Source organism: Erythrolamprus reginae, chromosome 8 (assembly GCF_031021105.1).
Source record: "Erythrolamprus reginae isolate rEryReg1 chromosome 8, rEryReg1.hap1, whole genome shotgun sequence".
Taxonomy (NCBI): Eukaryota; Metazoa; Chordata; class Lepidosauria; order Squamata; family Dipsadidae; genus Erythrolamprus; species Erythrolamprus reginae.
In genome coordinates, this window is record NC_091957.1 from 16,354,263 (window position 1) to 16,373,176 (window position 18,914).

The following is an 18,914-nucleotide window of genomic DNA, read 5'->3' on the forward strand; positions in this document are numbered from 1 at the left end:
AAACAAACCCCAAAAATAATAATTAAAATTGCAAGCTCTTCTTTTTTTTTTCAAGCCAAGGGATCCCGCAGGAAACTTTTGAAAAAGTTGGGGAGAGAGATTTTTTAAAAAAATTAAGGGTTGGTTGAGGTTGATAGTAAAAATTAAAAAATTAAAATTAAGGGATGAGTGAAATTGATTTTAAAAAAAATCATTCCCTTCTTTTCATTTTTCTGTCGATTGAATTTGGGCCGGCAATGAATCCGGCTGGTTTTTTAGGGTCTGAAGGAAGATTATTTAAAAAAAGCTTAAAACTGGCCAATATTTTTTTTTTTTGGTTTGTTTGTTCCGAGAAGGTGATTGGGTGAACTTTGCTGAAGAGCGAGCGTCTTTTCTTGAAAAAAGGGAAAGAGAAAGGAAATAAAAAAATAAAACCGCCGCCTTTTATGCAAATGGGATCAAAATGCTTAAACTTCTTACCGGGGTGAAAGACAACGTTGGAAATTATGAGCGGTGAGTGACGCAAAGGCTTTGTGGGTTTTCCCCTCCCTCGTAGAAAAAAGAAAAAAAGAGGGGAGTGGTACGGCAATCACCCCAGATAACCGTGGTTAAAAAAGGCAAGCCGGGTTGCCATTGATGGTTACAGACGGTCCTCGATTTACGACCAAAACTGGGAGCAGAATTTGTGTCCTTCTAAGCAAAATGAGCAGGTTTTTACAACTGGAGGGTTTTTTTGGCCACTGTTGTTAAGTAAATCAGCTCAGTTGTTAAGCAAATCAGGCAGAGAATTTTTTTTAAAAAATTAAGGTGTGAGTGATGTTGATAATAATGTCATTTTTTAAAAAATCATTCCCCTCTTTTCATCAATTGTTAAGTGGTTTAGTTCCCCCATTGGTCCTAAATTGGGTTTTTTTCTGTACTGTTCAGTCACTAAACGAATGGTCGTAAAGCTGAGGACCGCCAGTCCCAAAGCAATTCTGGCAACGAATTCCACCAAAGGAAACACACATTATTGTCCCATCGGTGAAAACTCAACCCATTTGTGTTTCGACTCCATATCCCGGTTTGTGGAACAAGCCACCATGAGCTGGATTTCCCCACCCTAGCAAGCCATGATGGTTTGCTGCCGCGCCCCAAACCTAGCAACAACCCACCCCCTCCCTCCATCCCTCCTCCACAACTACACTCCAGGATGGGAAAAAAATCATCAGATTTAATCGGATTTTAATGGGGGGAATCAATTTACGCCAAGCAACCACATTTGCAAGAAAAAAAAAGTAGGGGTGGGTGGGTGCAAAAAAAAAAAGACCCCTCCCCACAGCATTTTGGGAGGGGCATCCACAAAAGCCACGGCACGCCGTGGTAGGAAAGGAACCAAACGAGTTACACCTCCCTTTCTCCAAGAATACAAGCATAATAAATAAACAACGTTATAAGCCAACGCAAAACATCCTGATTTTTTTTTTTTTTTTTTTAAAGTGGGGCTGGCTAGGGAAAAATTGCATTCGTTCTGGAGTTATGTCAACTGGCCGATCTATTTGGGGGGGGGTTGGCTTTGCTCCACCGTCCGAGCAGGCCCCGATTTAGGGGGTTTTTGGTCCACAAAAGAAGTCAAACCGAGGATAATTGTCACCCGAAATCAATGGCGTCCTTCACAAATTGGGGGGGGACACATTGACATCCCCAAAGATAGACTCATTGTCACAGGTTTTTTTCCCCATAATGTTCCATTTTTTTTTCTTCTTCCTTGCAAAACCCGGCAGAAAACATCCTTTCCATCGCCGTTTCCCATTCCTCGCATCGCTTTGGTCATCCTTCTTCTTCACTCGTTTTCCTTCTCCGACCTTCCTTTTCTTTCTCCTTTCTTTCCGAAAAAACCCCCCAGCCTCAACCTCGTCTCGAACTCGGCTCCTCCCTGCTCTCAGGATCCTGGGGTCAGACTAGATGACCTCGACAGTTTTTCCCCGTACGACGCTTTTCTTGTTGCTTCGGTAGGGATAACACTACCTTGGGAGGGGGTCCGGAGTCTTTATTTTTCTCCTCCTCGATGGGAAGACTCCCTACTACAACTGGGAGCGGGGTGGGTGGGTCACATACCCGTTGCCCGGGTGGGATAATCGTGGTTGTAAAGTACCCCATCCTTCCGGGTGCTCCGAGGATTGAGCCCTGCGCGCTGCATGGCGCGAGCTCCAACGATCAAATTTTACGGGGTCCGGAAAGTAGATTTGGGTTAGGGGGTGACAATGGCCGATGGGACACACGTCCAAGAGGGAGTAGCGAGGCTAAGTACCCGATATGGGGAGATTTGGGGGTAACGAGGGAGCCCGTATTTAGAGGGAGGAAGAGTTGAGCGAGAAAAAACAATATTGCACAGAAATCCACTTGAATCGTCCTTCTCCATCCTTTGCATCCAGAGAGGAGGAACGAAGAAGGAGCGATGAACAAGTGCAAAAGGTGAAACTTGGGGTTCGAATTCAAAGCTGTTGCTGGGGGGGGGGTTTCCACCCTCCTGCCCCCCCCCCAATTTGTCTCTCATGTCGTCGGGCCAAGGGTGTGCAGCGTGCGCAAACACATCGATTTTGGAGCACACACGTACAGAGAGACAAGTGGTACCCGCTTAGGTTTCCGGGCCCTGTCCTTGTGCCCACCCTCCCTTGGGGCAGCTGGGTGGTCTTGGTGCCCACGGGGGTGGGGTGGGGGTAAGACCGCAGTACTGGAACTCTGTTCTCGCACTCGGTTCCCTTCTTCCGACGCTCCTCATACCTCCCTGCAAGAGACGAGAAAATAAGATGTTACAACCCTTTGTTTTTGCAGAAGTTACGACGGCACGGAAGGAAGGGACTTGCGAATGTTTTTCTCACTGAAGGACCCTCGTGGTATCTCGGCGGTTACGGGACCACAAATTTCTGGCGTTAAGCAGGACGGTTCTTAAGGGAGTTTGCCCGATTCTACAATCTTCCTTGCCCCTGTTGTTAACGGAATTGCCTGGGCAATGGGTACGACCCACTTCCACACCTTCGTCTTGCTCCCGTTGTTAAGCAAGTCAGAAGTGTTAATATGTGAGCAGAGTAATCCTTGTTTACCAAGGTTGTGCACATAAAGAAACGTTTAGATTGAGATCAGTTGTGAATAAGGACTCAGCTACACACAGATATACTACGGTAAATTGAATTAAAGTTTGCTTTGAGAAATAGCAGGTTCAGTATCTATCTATGTATCTATCTATAGTATATGTATAGTATAAGGGCAGACTAGATGGACCATGAGGTCTTTTTCTGCCGTCAGTCTTCTATGTTTCTATGTTTCTATCTATCTATTGCTCTATCTACCTACCTACCTATCTATCTATCTATCTGTAATTTTCTCTTTCTCTCTCTATCTTCAATTATTTATTTATTTATTTGATTTGATTTGATTTGATTTGATTTGATTTGATTTGATTTGATTTGATTTGTATGCCGTCCCTCTCCGCAGACTCGGGGCGGCTAACAACAGCAGTAAAACAGTATAACAAAATCCAATACTAAAAAACAGTTAAAAAACCATTATATAAAATCCAATCATACATACAAACATACCATGCATAAAATTGTGAAGGCCTAGGGGGAAAGTGTATCTTAGTTCCCCCATGCCTGGCGGCAGAGGTGCGTTTTAAGCAGCTTACGAAAGGCAAGGAGGGTGGGGGCAATTCTAATCTCTGGGGGGAGTTGGTTCCAGAGGGTCGGGGCCGCCACAGAGAAGGCTCTTCCCCTGGGTCCCGCCAAGCAACATTGTTTGGTTGACGGGACCCGGAGAAGACCCACTCTGTAGGACCTAACTGGTCGCTGGGATTCATGCAGCAGAATCTCTCTCTCCTCCTTCAATCTTCTATCTACAGTATCTCTTATTTCTATCTATACTGCTCAAATAAATAAAGGGAACACAGTATAACACAACACAATATAACCAAGTAAATCAAACTTCTCTGAAATCAAGCTGTCCACTTAGGAAGCAACACTGATTGACAATCAATTTCACATGTTGTCAGCACATGCAACTTTGTACAGAACAAAGTATTCCATGAGAATATTTCATTCATTCAGATCTAGGATGGGTTCTTTGAGTGTTCCCTTTATTTTTTTGAGCAGTGTATATAATACATGACTACAATGCAGAGAGATTGCAGAGCTAACCTAACAGTGAGTAGCCAGACAAAGAGAAATAGAGAGGGTAACTCGGAGAAAAAAGCTATGAACTCTTGCTCCCTCTTGTGGCAGTCTGCAATATTGGCAGCCAATATATTGCCAACCCAACAGTTACGGACAGAATCCTAACAACACGGTTATTAAATGAATCTGGTTTTCCCCATTGGTCACAAGATCGCAAAAGGGGATCATGTAACCCCGGATACTGTGACTGTCATAAATATGAGTCTGAATTTTAATCCCCACAATTGCAGCATCGTTGAGTCCTGCCCGCCACCCCTACTCACGAGGCCGTAAGCGTGGAGTTGAGCAGCAATGTGGTGTGGAGGCGATACAGTTGACCCAGCGTCAATTTCCGGTGCTGAACTGCCGACGGGTCTGTAAACGCCTGCTGTTCCTCGGACAGCTCCTCGCTCGGATGCTCCTCGTCTGGCCAGCATGGTGAGGGAGGTCCACTCGCGACACTGACCGCCAAGCCAGGAGAGACGCAGATCCCCGGCGAGGAAGACGTCTCCTCCATTTCGGAAAGTTCGGAAGTGCTGCCGCTGTTATTGCTGCTGATGCTAAAGACCCTGCAGAGGGGCTGGCCCGGCGTAGGGGGGCCGTCGGACAGCACGACCGGCGGAGAAAGTTCTGACCAGCTTTGACTCTGGATGAGGAGCAGCGAGGGCGAGAGCGCCTGCGCGAGATTGGCTTCCGATTTGGATTTCAGCACTTTGGTCTTGGCAGGGAGGAGCTGGACGGGGGTCCGCCGACGCAGCTTCTTGGCGACATCCTCCTCATCCTCACCTTCCTCGGTGGCTCGCGTAACCCCCTGTGGTAATGAGGGCTCTGCCAGTTCGTGTAGTGAGCCGAGCGAGAGGGTCCCGTAGGCGCTGTCGAAGGACGAGCAGCTGCAAGGGCTGGGTTCCGGTTTCGACAAGGGCCCAGGGGTGTCGGGGGGAAGCGGGTCTCCCGCCTCTGAGGAGGGAGTGGTGAAATCGGGGTGGGGGCTAATGAGGCTCAGTTCCTCCACCGGGGGGAGGAACCGGCTCTCGTCAAAGGAAGGCGAAAGGAATTCGTCGCCAGTCTCAGCCGCGATGACGGAAATGGTTTCGGTGGAGCTGTCGGAGAGGCTGCCGAAGGAAGAGAGGAAGACAGGTGAGGGTCACCACCCCCCAGTGATGGGGGGGTTTGGCAATTTTTTAAAATATTTTCAACATCTATACATTAACCCATATACCTTTAAATATTACAAAATTGTAAATACAATCATTCATATATTCTTGATATATAGAGCAATTTATTTTAGGCATATTTCCATAAAATTATAGTGCTTCTAAGAAAAATAATATATACACACACAACTATAGGTAGGTAGGTAGGTAGGTAGGTAGGTAGGTAGATAGATAGATAGATAGATAGATAGATAGATAGATAGATAGATAGATAGATACATACATACATACATACATACATACATACATACATACATACATACATACATACATATATACACACTGCTGAAAAAAATAAATGGAACACTCAAAGAATCCATCCTAGATCTGAATGAATGAAATATTCTCATTCAATCCTTTGTTCTGTACAAAGTTGAATGTACACAACAGCAGGTGAAATTGACGGTCAGTCAGTGTTGCTTCCTAAGTGGACAGTTTGATTTCACAAAAGTTTTATTTACTTGGAGTTATATTGTGTTGTTTAAGTGTTCCCTTTATTTTTTTGAGCAGTGTATATATATACATACATACATACATACATACATACATACATACATACATACATACATACATACACACACATATACAAGAGAAAAAACCTGAACGCAGAAAAATTTAAATACAGTGGTACCTCTACTTAAGAACTTAATTCGTTCCTTCACCAGGTTCTTAAATAGAAAAATTTGTAAGTAGAAGCAATTTTTCCCATAGGAATCAATGTAAAAGCAAATAATGTGTGCAAACCCATTAGGAATGAAATAAAAGCTCAGAATTTGTGGGGGAGGAGGAGGTGAAGAAGAAGGAGGAGGAAGAGGAGGAGGACAGTTGCTGCTCAGAGCAAAGGGAGCGTTTCCCTCTCCAAGCTCCCAGAGAAAGGAAAATGCTTCGTTCGCTCTGGAATGCCAAAGCCCCTTTAAGCGGCACCGAAAGGCTCCTCTGGCAGCCCAAATGGTCGGGATTAAAGAGGGATTGGCAGGAAACTGGCAGGGCCTTCGTGCTGCTCTCAAATTTCCTGGGAAATTTTTCCAGACTTGGGTTCTTAAGTAGAAAATGGTTCTTAAGAAGAGGCAAAAAAAATCTTGAACACCCGGTTCTTATCTAGAAAATTTCTTAAATAGAGGCGTTCTTAAGTAGAGGTACCACCGTACATACATTGAAAAGAAAGAAATTAAATTAACTTTAAAGAAAGAGGGGAAGTTGTAGAAACAGGAATGTAAGTGTGAATTTATATTAAGTTTGTTGACCTTGTTGTTTTTCTGGGCTTATTTTTGTTTGTGTTTTGAGTTTTCAATTAAAAAATGTTTTTTTAAAAAAAGAATCTGTTATTTTGAATATATATTTTTGAATATATATTTTATTGCAACATAAAATAGAAGGTATATTGTTTTTCTATGTTGTTAGGTGGAGAGAATTTTTTTTTTTTTTAAATTCCCCTAAAAAAAAAATTTCTGGTAATTAATTGTATGCCAGCCAACTTTTATCCCCCTTCTGACCATTGAAAGTTATGTGTGGTTGTGATTGTGTAGTATCGATCGTTTTTTAAGGTAATGGGTTTTAGTTACAGTTTTTAATGATCAGATTTGTATCTGTCTTGTTCCATCGCTGTTGTGAGCCGCCCCGAGTCTTCGGAGAAGAGCGGCATACAAGTCTAATAAATTATTATTAATTAATTATTATAGTTAATCGACAGTTTTAAACCCGGGGGACTTACCACTGCTGGGAATCCAAGCTACTGGTGCTTTTCCGGAGGGTGGGAGGAGAGCTGGTTTCCGAGGAGTCCCGGTTGCCTTCGTCCCCCTCTTCCGCTTCTTCCTCCTCCTCCTCCTCCTCCTCTTCCTCTTCCGCCTGGGCTTCCGCCACCTGAGGAAGCCGCTGGTTGCGCTGGAGCTCCTGGAGACGCAGCTGCTGCAGCTTATTCTGCGGAAAGGAGGGAGTTAGAGCGGAGCAGCGTCACCAGGGTAGACTCTCTTGGGACGAGGGAGATCCTCCAGTCCCAGAGCCGATGGGAGGATTGGCTCGAGAAGGAAGCAGAGGAGAGGGGAGAAAGATGGTTGAACGGTGGGGGATCTTGGAAGGAATTAAAATAAGTAATTTTTTTAAAAAGACAAGAAGAACACAAGGAAAAAAGATATATATATATATATATAGCCTAACATGGAGGGAGGGAGGGAGGAAAGAAGGAGAAAGCAAGATAGGGGAGGGAGAGAGAGAAGGGAGGGAGGGAGGAGAGAGAGAGAGAAAGCAATAGAAAGAAGGAGAGAGAAAGCAAGAGAGAAGGAAGGAAGGAAGGAAGGAAGGAAGGAAGGAAGGGAGGAATATAATAAGACAGGACCAAAACAGGAAGGAAGGAAGGAAGGGGACAGGGAGGGAGGGAGGAAAGAAGGAAGGAAGGAGAAAAAAGAAAGAAGGGAGGGAAGGAAGGATCAGAAAAGGAAGGAAGAAAGGAAGAAAAAAAGAAGGAAAGTGAAAAAAAGAAATTAGGAAGAGAGGAAGGAAGGACAAAAAAAGAAGGTAGGGAAGGAAGGAGAAAAAAGGAAAGAAGGGAGGGAGGGAAAGAAGGAAGGATCAGAAAGGGAAGGAAGGAAGATAGAATATAGAAAGGAGGGAGGGTGAAAGAGGGGAAAGTGGGAAAAGAAGAAAGAGGGAGGGAGAAGAAAGAAAGAAAGAAAGAAAGAAAGAAAGAAAGAAAGCCTGTATTATATTAATCACCATTCAGTTCGAGAGGACGTTCCCTGCCTCCATGTTAAAGCCTTTTTTTCTTTTGTCCTGAACCCCCTCCTGGGAAAGAGCCTCCAGAGCCCGGCACTGCCTACCTGAGCATTGCAGACCGCCTCGACCCAGCTCCGGCACAGCGACTGCCCGCTGGTCTGGAAGGTGTAGGCAGACACGGCACTGCCAAACTCGTTCAGGTAGATCAGCAGGAAGGAGCCTTAGAGGGGGGGGGTTAAAAACAAAACAAAAACAAACTATAGGCCACCCCCAACTTAACCAATCTGTTTGTTTAGCGACCAAAATTGCAATGGCGTCGAAGAAATTCAAACTAGTGTCGCTATCAAAAGAATGTCAGTGAGTGGTTCGCTTAACAATGGTGGTAGGAAAGGTTATTAACCAACCATCCATCCATCCATCTCTTATCCATCCTTCCAACCAACAAACTATCTATCTCCTATCCATCCATCTTCTATCTGTCCATCCATTCACCCAACCATCCATCCATCTATCCATCTATCTATCTCCTATCATCCATCCATCCATCCATCTCCTATCCATCCATCCACTCATCTTCTATCTGTCCATCCATCCATCCACCCAACCATCTATCTATCTCCTATTCATCCATCCATCCACCCAACCATTCATCTATCCATCCATCCATCTTCTGTTCACCCACCCACCCACCCAACCATCTCCTATGCATCCACCCATCCAACCAACGATCTACTAAACCACCCGCCCGCCCGCCCGCCCACCCATCCATCTCCTATCCATCCATCCATCTACTGTCGCTTGGGAGCCACCTCGCTTAACGACATCCATTTGGGGGCAACAAGGTTGTAAGTCGAGGGCAGCCAGGGATCCGGATCTCCAATACGATGAGTGAAGAAAAGTTTCAAAAGTTTGGGAACTGAGATGGGGAGGGGACCCCAGAGGAGCCTTACTGTGTCTCGTGTGTGTGTGTGTGTGTGTCTTACCTGGATCCCTGAGTGCCCGACACACTAGTTTGTCAATGAGGAGGGGCTGACGGATGACCCGCGTGCGTTCGGCCTTCTTGGCCGGCTTGGTGATGAGGAAGAGGTCGGTGAAGAGGAAGCAGTAGACGTCCATCTGCCCGGAGAGAGAGAGAGAGAGGAAAGAGGCGGGTGAGAACCAGGCAGGGATGGGGAGGAAGGGAGGGGAGGGCAAAGGTGGAAGAATCTCCTGCCATGGAGACCCACAAGTGGGATTCAAAGGGTTCTGACCAGTTCTAGAGAACCGATAGCAGGGAAATTAAGTTTCTTGGAGAACCGGTAGCGGGAATTTTGAGTAGTTCGGAGAACTGGTAAATACCACCTCTGACTGGCCCCGTCCCCATCTGTTCTCTGGCTCCAGATGATAGGAAGGAAGGGAGGGAGGGATGGAGGGGAGGGGGGGAGGGGAGGGAGGGTGGAAGGAAGGGAGGGAAGAAAGAGGAAAGAAAGAAATAGGAAGCAATGGAAAAATATAGAAAGGAGGGAGGGAGAGAAGAAAAAAGGGAAGGAGGGAGGAAGAAAGAGAGGAAGGAAGACAGAAAGAAAGAAAGAAAGAAAGAAGAGGGAGAAAGAGAGGAAGGAAGGAAAAATATAGAAAGGAGGGAGGGAGAGATGAAAGAAGGAAGGGAAAGGGAAGGAAGGAGGGACTGACAGTTTGGGGCGCTTAAGACGGCATTTGGGGGACCTGACCTCTTCCAATCATCCCTGCAAGCAGAAAGCTACCCTCCCCTTCCTCCCCGCAGCCCCCCCCTTCTCCCCCTGGGGCCTTTTCCAGTCCCCCCTCCCTTTGGGGAGACCCACCTTGCTGTCCCGGCCTTCCCTCATCTTCAGGGCCCCCTCCAGCAGCAGCTGCCTCGTCTCCTCGCGGGACGTCCCATGGATCGGGCCGGTCAGGTCCAGGCACTGGAACTCCTTCAGGATCTGGGGCGGGGAGGGGGGGAGGAGACAGGGGGAGGAGGGGAGAAGAGGAAGGGAAAAAAGGGAGGGTCACATTTGGCCCCAAATCCCAAAAGCACCGTTTGGAAAAAAAGAAGCAAAGATGAATAACAAACCGAGTTGGCTTGAGGTTAACCATGGTTAGTTTCAAGTCAGATCTTGGCTTCTCCTCCCACTCAGAGGGTTCTATATACAGGTAGTTCTTGACCTAATTATTTATTATTTTATTTATTTAATTGGAATTCCAATTCTAGTCTCACTTTAGGCATGAAAGCCAAGTGGGTGAGTTTGGGCCAATCGCCAGGCGATTGAGAGTTATAGTTCCTCTTTAACCATGAAAGCTGGGTGACTTGGGGCCAATCACACCAGGAGATCGTGAGTTCTAGCCCCTCTTTAGGCATGACATTTGACTGAGTGACTAGAACTGCCAGTCAGTAGAGACTGGGAGTTAGTCTCAGGTTAGATATGAAAGCAGGTGATTGAGAGTTATAGTTCCTCTTTAATCATGAAAGCTGGGTGACTTGGAGCCAATCAGATCAGGAGATGGTGAGTTCTAGTCCCTCTTTAGGCATCAAACTTGACAGTGACTAGAACTCACTAGGAGATGGGGAGTTATAGTCTCAATAACTGGGAGTTATAGTCACCCACATTAAAGCCATGTGGGCCAATCACTAGGAGACTGGGAATTCTAGTCTCGCCTTAGATCTCAAAGCCATGTGGGTGACTTTGGGCCAAGGGGCCAACCCCCCTGGAGACGTGAGTTCTAGTCCCAGCCTCACCTTGTCCACTTCGTCGGTGCTGCCCTCAACTACCTCGTAGGCGTCAATGCGGTTGACGGTGGTGGCCAGGCGCTGCTGCTCCTGGTGGTGTCGCATCTGTGAGTTGACATGGTTGATGAACTGCTCCACCGCGTTGATCTGCAGAGAAAAGAAAGAAGAGCAAGAAATTGCAGGTTTTTGTGTCTTCGGGAGTCTGAGTGGTGGGGAAAACCTCGCCGAGTTCCTTTAGGGTAGACTGCGACGGAACATGGAAGCTCTACTAAGCTTTCGTGATTGATCGGCAGGTAGCTGGAAGGGAACGGGTGTGTGAAAGCGAGCCTGCTTTCAAATGATGTTCCCCTGACGTTGTTGCTCTAGTTTATTATTATTATTATTATTGTTGTTGTTGTTGCTGTTGTTACATTACTATTACTATTACTATTACTATTACTATTACTATTACTATTACTATTACTATTACTATTACTATTACTATTACTATTACTATTACTATTACTATTACTATTTCAATACAACACAGCAAACGAGATCACTATGCTAGATTTCGTATTTCATCACCAGTTGGGCGCTTCCCAAGCACCTAGGACTGCGTGATGTAGCGGCGAATTATGTTTGCCGATCCCAGTAAAGTGGCCTTTTGCAATTGACAGATGGAGATTTTGTCAATTCCGATGGTTTTCAAATGTCCGCTGAGATCTTTTGGCACTGCGCCCAGCATGCCAAGTACCACTGGGACCACTTTCACAGGCTTATGCCAGAGTCGTTGCAGCTCGATTTTTAGATCTTCGTATTTCACTAATTTCTCTAGCTGCTTCTCCTCAATTCTGCTGTCCCCTGGGATTGCGATGTTGATGATCCATACTTTCTTTTTCTCCACAACCAGGATGTCTGGTGTGTTATGCTTCAGAATTCGGTCAGTCTGAAGTCAGAAGTCCCACAGTAGTTTTGCTTGCTCATTTTCGACCACTTTTTCGGGCTTATGATCCCACCAGTTCTTTGCCACTGGTAAATGGTAGTTCCGGCACAAGTTCCAGTTGATCATCTGTGCCACAGCATCGTGTCATCATTATCATTATCATTATCATTATCATTATCATTATCATTATCATTATCATTATCATTATTTCTGGAGGCAAGCCATTCCTCTGGTTAATTAATCGGGCACAACAGAATAAAGAGTTGCAAGGGACCTCGGAGGCCATCTAGCCGAACCCCTTGCCCGCGTAGGAGATCTTATATACCCAATCCATTCTGATCCTTTTCTCCTCGGGCTTGCTTATGTTGCCCAACCGAGTGAGTTTCATTAAAACAGACGCGCCCGCTCTCTATCCATCATCCGGGAAAACTCGGTTTGTCCGCTTACCATGTCGATGATGTCTTCTCGCGCCTCGGGGTCCTCCGTCTTCTTCAACACGGATTTCAGGAGCAGAGGGTACTTGGTCAGGCGCTGGTGAGGCTTCACCAACATATCGATCAGTTTCAGACGATTGCACTGCTTGTGTTTCTCGGCCCACTACGAGAGAAAGGGATTATAAGAGTCTCGTCACAGACAATGATCTTGCAACACTGAATTCAGTTTTGGTCACCATGATGCAAAAAGGATATTCAGACTGCCTAAGCAGGGGGTCAGACTAGAAGACCTCCAAGGTCCCTTCCAACCTTGCTGTTATTGTTCATTGTTAAAATTATAACCTAACAATGTCAGCAGCCTATAAGGAAAACCTCTATAATTCAATTCAATTCAATTCAATTTATTAGATTTGTATGCCGCCCCTCTCCGAAGACTCGGGGCGGCTCACAACAACAATAAAAACAATATAACAATGGAACAAATCTAATAATAAAATTACATTTAAAAAACCCAACAATTTAAAAACCATACAACACATACATACCAAACATAAAATATAAGAAAGCCTGAGGGAGATGTCTTAATTCCCCCATGCCTGGCGATATAGGTGGGTCTTGAGTAACTTGCGAAAGACAAGGAGGGTGGGGGCTGTTCTAATCTCCAGGGGGAGTTGATTCCAGGGGGCCGGGGCCACCACAGAGAAGGCTCTTCCCCTGGGGCCCGCCAAATGACATTGTTTGTTCGACAGGACCTGGAGAAGGCCAACTCTGTGGGACCTTATCGGCCGCTGGGATTCGTGCGGTAGAAGGCAGTTCCGGAGGTATTCTGGTCCAATGCCATGAAGGGCTTTAAAGGTCATTACCAACACTTTGAATTGTTACCGGAAACTGATCGGCAGCCACTGCAGACCACGGAGTGTTGTAGAAACGTGGGCGAATCTAGGAAACCCCATAATAGCTCTCGCGGTCGCATTCTGCACGATCTGAAGTTTCAAAGGTAGCCCCATGTAGAGAGCGTTGCAGTAGTCGAACCTCGAGGTGATAAGGGCATGAGTGACTGTGAGCAATGACTCCCTGTCCAAATAGGGCCGCAACTGATACACCAGGCGAACCTGGGCAAACTCCCTCCTCGCCACAGCCGAAAGATGGTGTTCCAATGTTAGCTGTGGATCAAGGTTGACGCCCAAGTTGCGAACTCTCTCTGAGAGCGTCAATAATCCCCCCCCCCTATAATATGTTTTATCATTGGCATTTTGGCCAGATTGGCCAAAATGTTTCCAAATCGTTCACCCAAATGCTGCAGATGCAGTTACAAAAAAGGAACTTTCTACCCTATGTGGTGGACCTGCCCCAAAGCCAGAAAGTATTGGCTTAAAATAAGGGAACGGCTGGAAGAAATTACCGAACAAAAGAAGCCAGAATTAAAAATTCAATAAAAATTAATTATAAATAAAGTGTCTTGTCACAAATGGAGCCGTTGAAGAGGAGACCCCGCCAGTTCAGAGTCCCGAAACAGGGGACAGATTCTAGGGTCATTAAGTCGAGGACTTTTCTGCATTGGCCCCAGGGAGGGGGAACATCCATTCCCATTTCTCCTTACCGTCACGTAGAGGCGGAAAAGTTCGTTTTGCCGGAGCAAATTCCTCATGTATTCCATGCAAGCTTCCTCTTCCATACAGTAACGGATGTAAGGCTGGAAGTGGGAGCCGAACTGCAGGGAGGGAAGAGAGAGAGAGAGGCCCAGAGTTAATCATGGTTTAAGGGAGGAGGTCAGAAGCTGGGATGATCTAGCATTGGCTGAACGCTCATTGGGCATCTGACTGGGCTGTTTCTGGTCTCCATTGCTCTTCTTTGCAGGCGTCTTGTGACCCAACTAGGTAGCATCATCAGTGCTTAGAAGGAAGTTAGATTTGCAGAGGAGGAGGAAGGGGAGAAGGAGGAAGAGGAGGATGGTGGAGTCCTCGATACTCTTCAGTTTGATGGCCTTGTTGCAGACATCTCTTGAGCCAACTAGGCAATGTCATTTACCTGGTGGTAGAAGAGAGGGTGGGGTTGTGGAATGATGATGGAGGAAGAGGAGGAGGAGAAAAAGGGAAGGGAAGGAAGGAAAGAAAGAGAGAGAGAGAGAGAAAGGTGGGAAGAAGGGAGGAAGAAAAAGGAAGAAGGAAAGAAAGAAAAAGAAGTAAGATGGTGGTGGAGGAGGAGGAAGGGAGGGAGGGAAGGAAAGAGAGAAGGAAGATGATGAAAGAGGAGGAGGAGGAGAGGAAAAGGGGGGGAAAGGAAGGAAGGAAGGAAGGAGTGAGAGAGAGAGAGAAAGAAAGAAAGAAAGAAAGGATGAAGAGAGAAGGAAGATGATGGATTGAGGAGGAGAAGGGAATGGAAAGAGGAAAGAGAGAGAGAGAGAGAGAAAGAAAGAAAGAAAGAATGAAAGAAAGAAAGAAAGAAAGAAAGAAAGAAGGGAGATTATGGAGGAGAAGGAGGAGAAGGGAATGGAAGGAGGAAAAAAGAGAGAAAGAGAAAGAGAAAGAAAAGAAAGAAAGAAAGTCACTCAGTCAGTCCTGGGTCTCTCTGAGTGGCTTCCTTGCAGACATCTCATGACCCATCTAGGCCTCATCATCAGTGCTAAAAGGTAGTGGGCTTTGCAGAGAGGAAGAGGAGGAGGAGGATTGTGAGGTCTTGGTACTCTCTGAACTTGATGGTTTTCTTTCTCTTGCGTCTCGTGACCCAACCAGGTTACCTCATCAGTCGTACAAGGGAGAAAGAGTTTCCCCTCTTTGTTTATATTCGCCAGGCCCGGCCTCCGCTTCCAGCCTCAACTCCATCATGCAGAGGCCCTCTGACCATACCATGAGATCCCACTAAAAAACACCTTTCTTCCCCCAACTCACCCTATTGAAGCCCTCGGACAGGTCGGTGGGGTCCAGCAAGTTTCTACTCATCCGGGCCTTCTCCAAAATGGGCACCATGACCGTCCTCCACAGCGTACGGTGAACGCGGATAATTTCTTGAATGTTGCTAAACAACCGCTCAGCTTCCACCTGAAAAAAGACCCCCAAAAAGGCCAGCTTTTTAAAGGCCTGTATGAGAGGCCTGAAAAATGGGGCTTTTTGTGCCGAATGCGGAATTTCTGCCCTTAAATCCACAAATTCGAAATGTGGCCTTGAGCTCGCTCTCTCTCTCTCTTTCCCAGCGGAGTTTTAAATTTACCTCACACAACAGGCCGGAATCCTGCAAATTTAAAAGACAGCACAGGAAAAGCTGCGGAGAGAAAGAAGAAGAATAAAGAAATAAATAAATGTATTTTTTTAATATAAATATCTATATATAAAAAATCAATCTAAACAAACATACCAAGGGGAAAAAAGAAAGAAAAATGAAAGAAAGTAGACAAATCAGCTTATAAACGTATAGAACATATAAAGCGTTCCGTTTCAGGAGTGTTCGATATACGCACATAGATAGTTATAATAATTAATAATAATAATTTATTAGATTTGTGTGCCGCCCCTCTCCGAGGACTCGGAGCGGCTAACAACAACAATACAACATGTACAAATCTAATGTTAAAAAACAATTTAAAACCCTTATTATAAAAAGAAAAACAATCACACAACCTAACAGACCATACAAGTTATTTGCTTATCATCAATTAATAATCCTCGGAGAAGGGCGGCATACAAATCTAATACATCATTATCACTATCACTATCACTATCACTATCACTATCACTATCACTATCATTATCATTATCATGTCAATACAACACAACAAACGAGATCACTATGCTGGATTTCGTATTTCATCACCAGTCGGGCGCTTCCCAAGCACCTAGGACTGCGTGATGTAGCAGCGAATTATGTTTGCCGATCCCAGTAAAGCGGCCTTTTGCAACTGACAGGTGGAGATTTTGTCAATTCCGATGGTTTTCAAATGTCTGCTGAGATCCTTTGGCACTGCGCCCAGCGTGCCAAGTACCACTGGGACCACTTTCACTGGCTTATGCCGGAGTCGTTGCAGCTCGATTTTTAGATCTTCGTATTTCACTAATTTCTCTAGCTGCTTCTCCTTGATTCTGCTGTTTCCTGGGATTGCGATATCAATGATCCATACTTTCTTTTTCTCCACAATCAGGATGTCTGGTGTGTTATGCTTCAGAATTCGGTCAGTCAGAAGTCGGAAGTCCCACAGTAGTTTTGCTTGCTCATTTTCGACCACTTTTTTGGGCTTATGGTCCCACAAGTTCTTTGCCAATGGTAAATGGTAGTTCCGGCACAAGTTCCAGTGGATCATCTGTGCCACAGCATCATGTCTATGCTTGTAGTCAGTCTGTGCGATCTTTCTGCAGCAGCTGAGTATGTGATCGATTGCTTCATCTGTTTCTTTACAGAGTCTGCACTTTGGATCGTCTGTTGATTTTTCAATTCTGGCTTTGACAGCATTTGTTCTAATGGCCTATCCTATTATTATTATTATTATTATTATTTCTTTCACTACATACATATATTTATTTGTTTTAAAAAAAGACATATTTTGTCAACCGTATTGTTGACTATCACTATCAAGCGACACAAAATGTATTAATCCACTAGAAGTGTTTCTCCAACTTTAAGCCACGTTTAAGGCAGGAGGACCTCAACTCCCAGAATTCCCCAGCCAGCCATGGGGAATTCTGGGAGTTGAAGTCCACACAGCTTTACATGGTCGGAATGGAGAAATTCCAAGGTAAGATTTGAACTGGGCACCGGAAAGGTTCCTGAGGAATAACTCCAGACTTACATCCGTGATGACTTTCAGTTTCTTGATGTAAGATGCTTCGGTTTGTAGCAATTCCCAGATGGCTTCTTGCTGGTGACACTGGCGGCGTGTCAAAGTCTGGAAACAAACCATGATTAGATTGAACCTTTGTTGTTTTGTAGGGAAAAGGAGGAAGGGAGGGAGGGAGGAAGGAAAGAAAGAAAGAGGGGGAGGAGGGAGGAAGAGGGAGGGAGAGAAGGAAGGAAGGAATAAAGGAAGGAAGAGGGAGGAAAGGAAGGAAGGGGGGAGGGGAGGAAGGAAGGAAGAAAGGGAGAGAGAGAAGGAAAAAAGAAAGGAAGGAAGAAAAAAGAAAGAAAGGAAGGAAGGAAGGAAGGAAGGAAGAGGGGGAGGGATAAAGAAAAGAAAATAAGAGAAGTGAAAAGTAAAGAAAGGAAAAGAAAATAATAAGAAAGAAAAGAAAATTAAATTAAAAATAAGAAAATAAAATAAAATAATAAAAGGAAGTTAAATTAGAAAACAAGAAAAGAAAAGAATAAGAAAATAAAAGAAGAAAATAAAATAATAAGAAAAAGGAAAGGAAAGGAAATTTGAAAATAAAAGAAAAAAAGAACAAGAAAAAAAGAAAATAATAAGAAAAAGAAAAGAAAATTTAAAAAAGAATAAAAGAAAAGAAAAAGAAAATTAAATTTAAATTAAGAAATCATAAAAGAAAATAACAAGGAAATAAAAATTAAGAATACAATAAAAGAATAAAATAAAAGAACAAGGCAGAGCCCAGCCCACCTCGCTGCCTGGGATGATCTGCTGCCAGCTGTCCTCCATGCGCAGGGCGTTCTCGTCCTCCTCCTCTCCGTCCTCCCAGGAGTCCTGGTCGAAGCGCAGCTGGTCAGGCAGCCGCGGGAGTCCGAAGAGCCCGTAGGAGTGGAGCTTGCTCTCCAGCTGCTCCGCCTTGTCCAGCTCCTGTGGCCGGGAAGGGGGGGGAGAGAGAGCCACACCGGAGAAGGGAGGGACGGATAGAAGGAAGGAGACAGAAGGGAAGGGAGAGGAAGGTGAAAGAGGGAGAGAGAAAAGCAGAATAAAGGAGGGAGGGAGGAAAGAAAGGATAAATGAAAGAAAAGAAAAAAAGAAAACAGAAGGAAAGGAGGAAGGAAAGGAGGAAGGAGGGAAAGAGGGGAGGGGAGGCAAGGAAGGAAGGAAAACGAGGAAGAGAGAAAAGAATAAAGGAGGGAGGGAAGAAAGGATAAATGAAAGAGAAGGAAAAAAGAAAACAGAAGGGAAGGAGGAAGGAAAGGAGGAAGGAGGGAAAGAGGGGAGGCAAGGAAGGAAGGAGAACGAGGAAGAGAGAAAAGAATAAAGGAGGGAGGGAAGGAAGAGCGGATAAATGAAAGAGAAGGAAAAAAGAAAACAGAAGGGAAGGAGGGAGGGAAGGAGGAAGGAGGGAAAGAGGGGAGGGGAGGCAAGGAAGGAAGGAGAACGAGGAAGAGAAAAAAGAATAAAGGAGGGAGGAAGGGAAGAAAGGATAAATAAAAGAGAAGGAAAAAAGAAAACAGAAGGGAAGGGAGGGAAGGGGGAAGGAGGGAAAGAAGGGAGGGAAGGGAAGGAAGGAAGGAGAAAGAGGAAGAGAGAAAAGAATAAAGGAGGGAGGGAGGGAAGAAAGGATAAATGAAAGAGAAGGAAAAAAAGAAAACATGAAGGAAGGGAGGGAAGGGGGAAGGAAAGAAGGAAGGAGGGAAAGAGGGGAGGCAAGGAAGGAAGGAGAAAGAGGAAGAGAGAAAAGGAGAGTAAAGAAGGGAGGATGGCAGAGAAGGAGAAAGGGAGGAAGGGAAGGAGGGAAGAAAGGAAAAATGAAAGAGAAGGGGAAAAAGAGAAGATAAGGGAAGGGCAAGGAAGGGAAAGGAGGGAGGGAAAGAGGGGAGGGAAGGAAGGAGAGAGAGAGAGAGGAAGAAAAAGGGTAGGGAAGGAAGGAAGAGGAGGAAAAAAAGAAA

At 45.3% G+C, this 18,914-nt stretch overlaps 1 protein-coding gene across 2 annotated transcripts in view; it reads right to left on the reverse strand.

Moving 5' to 3' along the window:
- Nucleotides 1-1,186: 1,186 nt before the first annotated feature.
- Nucleotides 1,187-18,914, reverse strand: part of PLEKHG5 (pleckstrin homology and RhoGEF domain containing G5) — a 40,458-nt gene continuing 22,730 nt past the window's right edge. For both annotated transcript variants that reach the window (XM_070759033.1, XM_070759034.1), the window contains 13 exons: nt 17,713-17,889; nt 16,951-17,046; nt 15,381-15,431; nt 15,062-15,211; nt 13,774-13,884; nt 12,187-12,336; nt 10,824-10,961; nt 9,910-10,029; nt 9,073-9,205; nt 8,194-8,309; nt 7,092-7,297; nt 4,451-5,278; nt 1,187-2,746 (listed from right to left, as the gene is read on the reverse strand). In XM_070759033.1, coding sequence (XP_070615134.1) covers nt 2,737-2,746; nt 4,451-5,278; nt 7,092-7,297; nt 8,194-8,309; nt 9,073-9,205; nt 9,910-10,029; nt 10,824-10,961; nt 12,187-12,336; nt 13,774-13,884; nt 15,062-15,211; nt 15,381-15,431; nt 16,951-17,046; nt 17,713-17,889 — 2,286 coding nt within the window. In that variant the 3' untranslated portion in view covers nt 1,187-2,736. The remainder of the gene's footprint in view (nt 2,747-4,450; nt 5,279-7,091; nt 7,298-8,193; nt 8,310-9,072; nt 9,206-9,909; nt 10,030-10,823; nt 10,962-12,186; nt 12,337-13,773; nt 13,885-15,061; nt 15,212-15,380; nt 15,432-16,950; nt 17,047-17,712; nt 17,890-18,914) is intronic.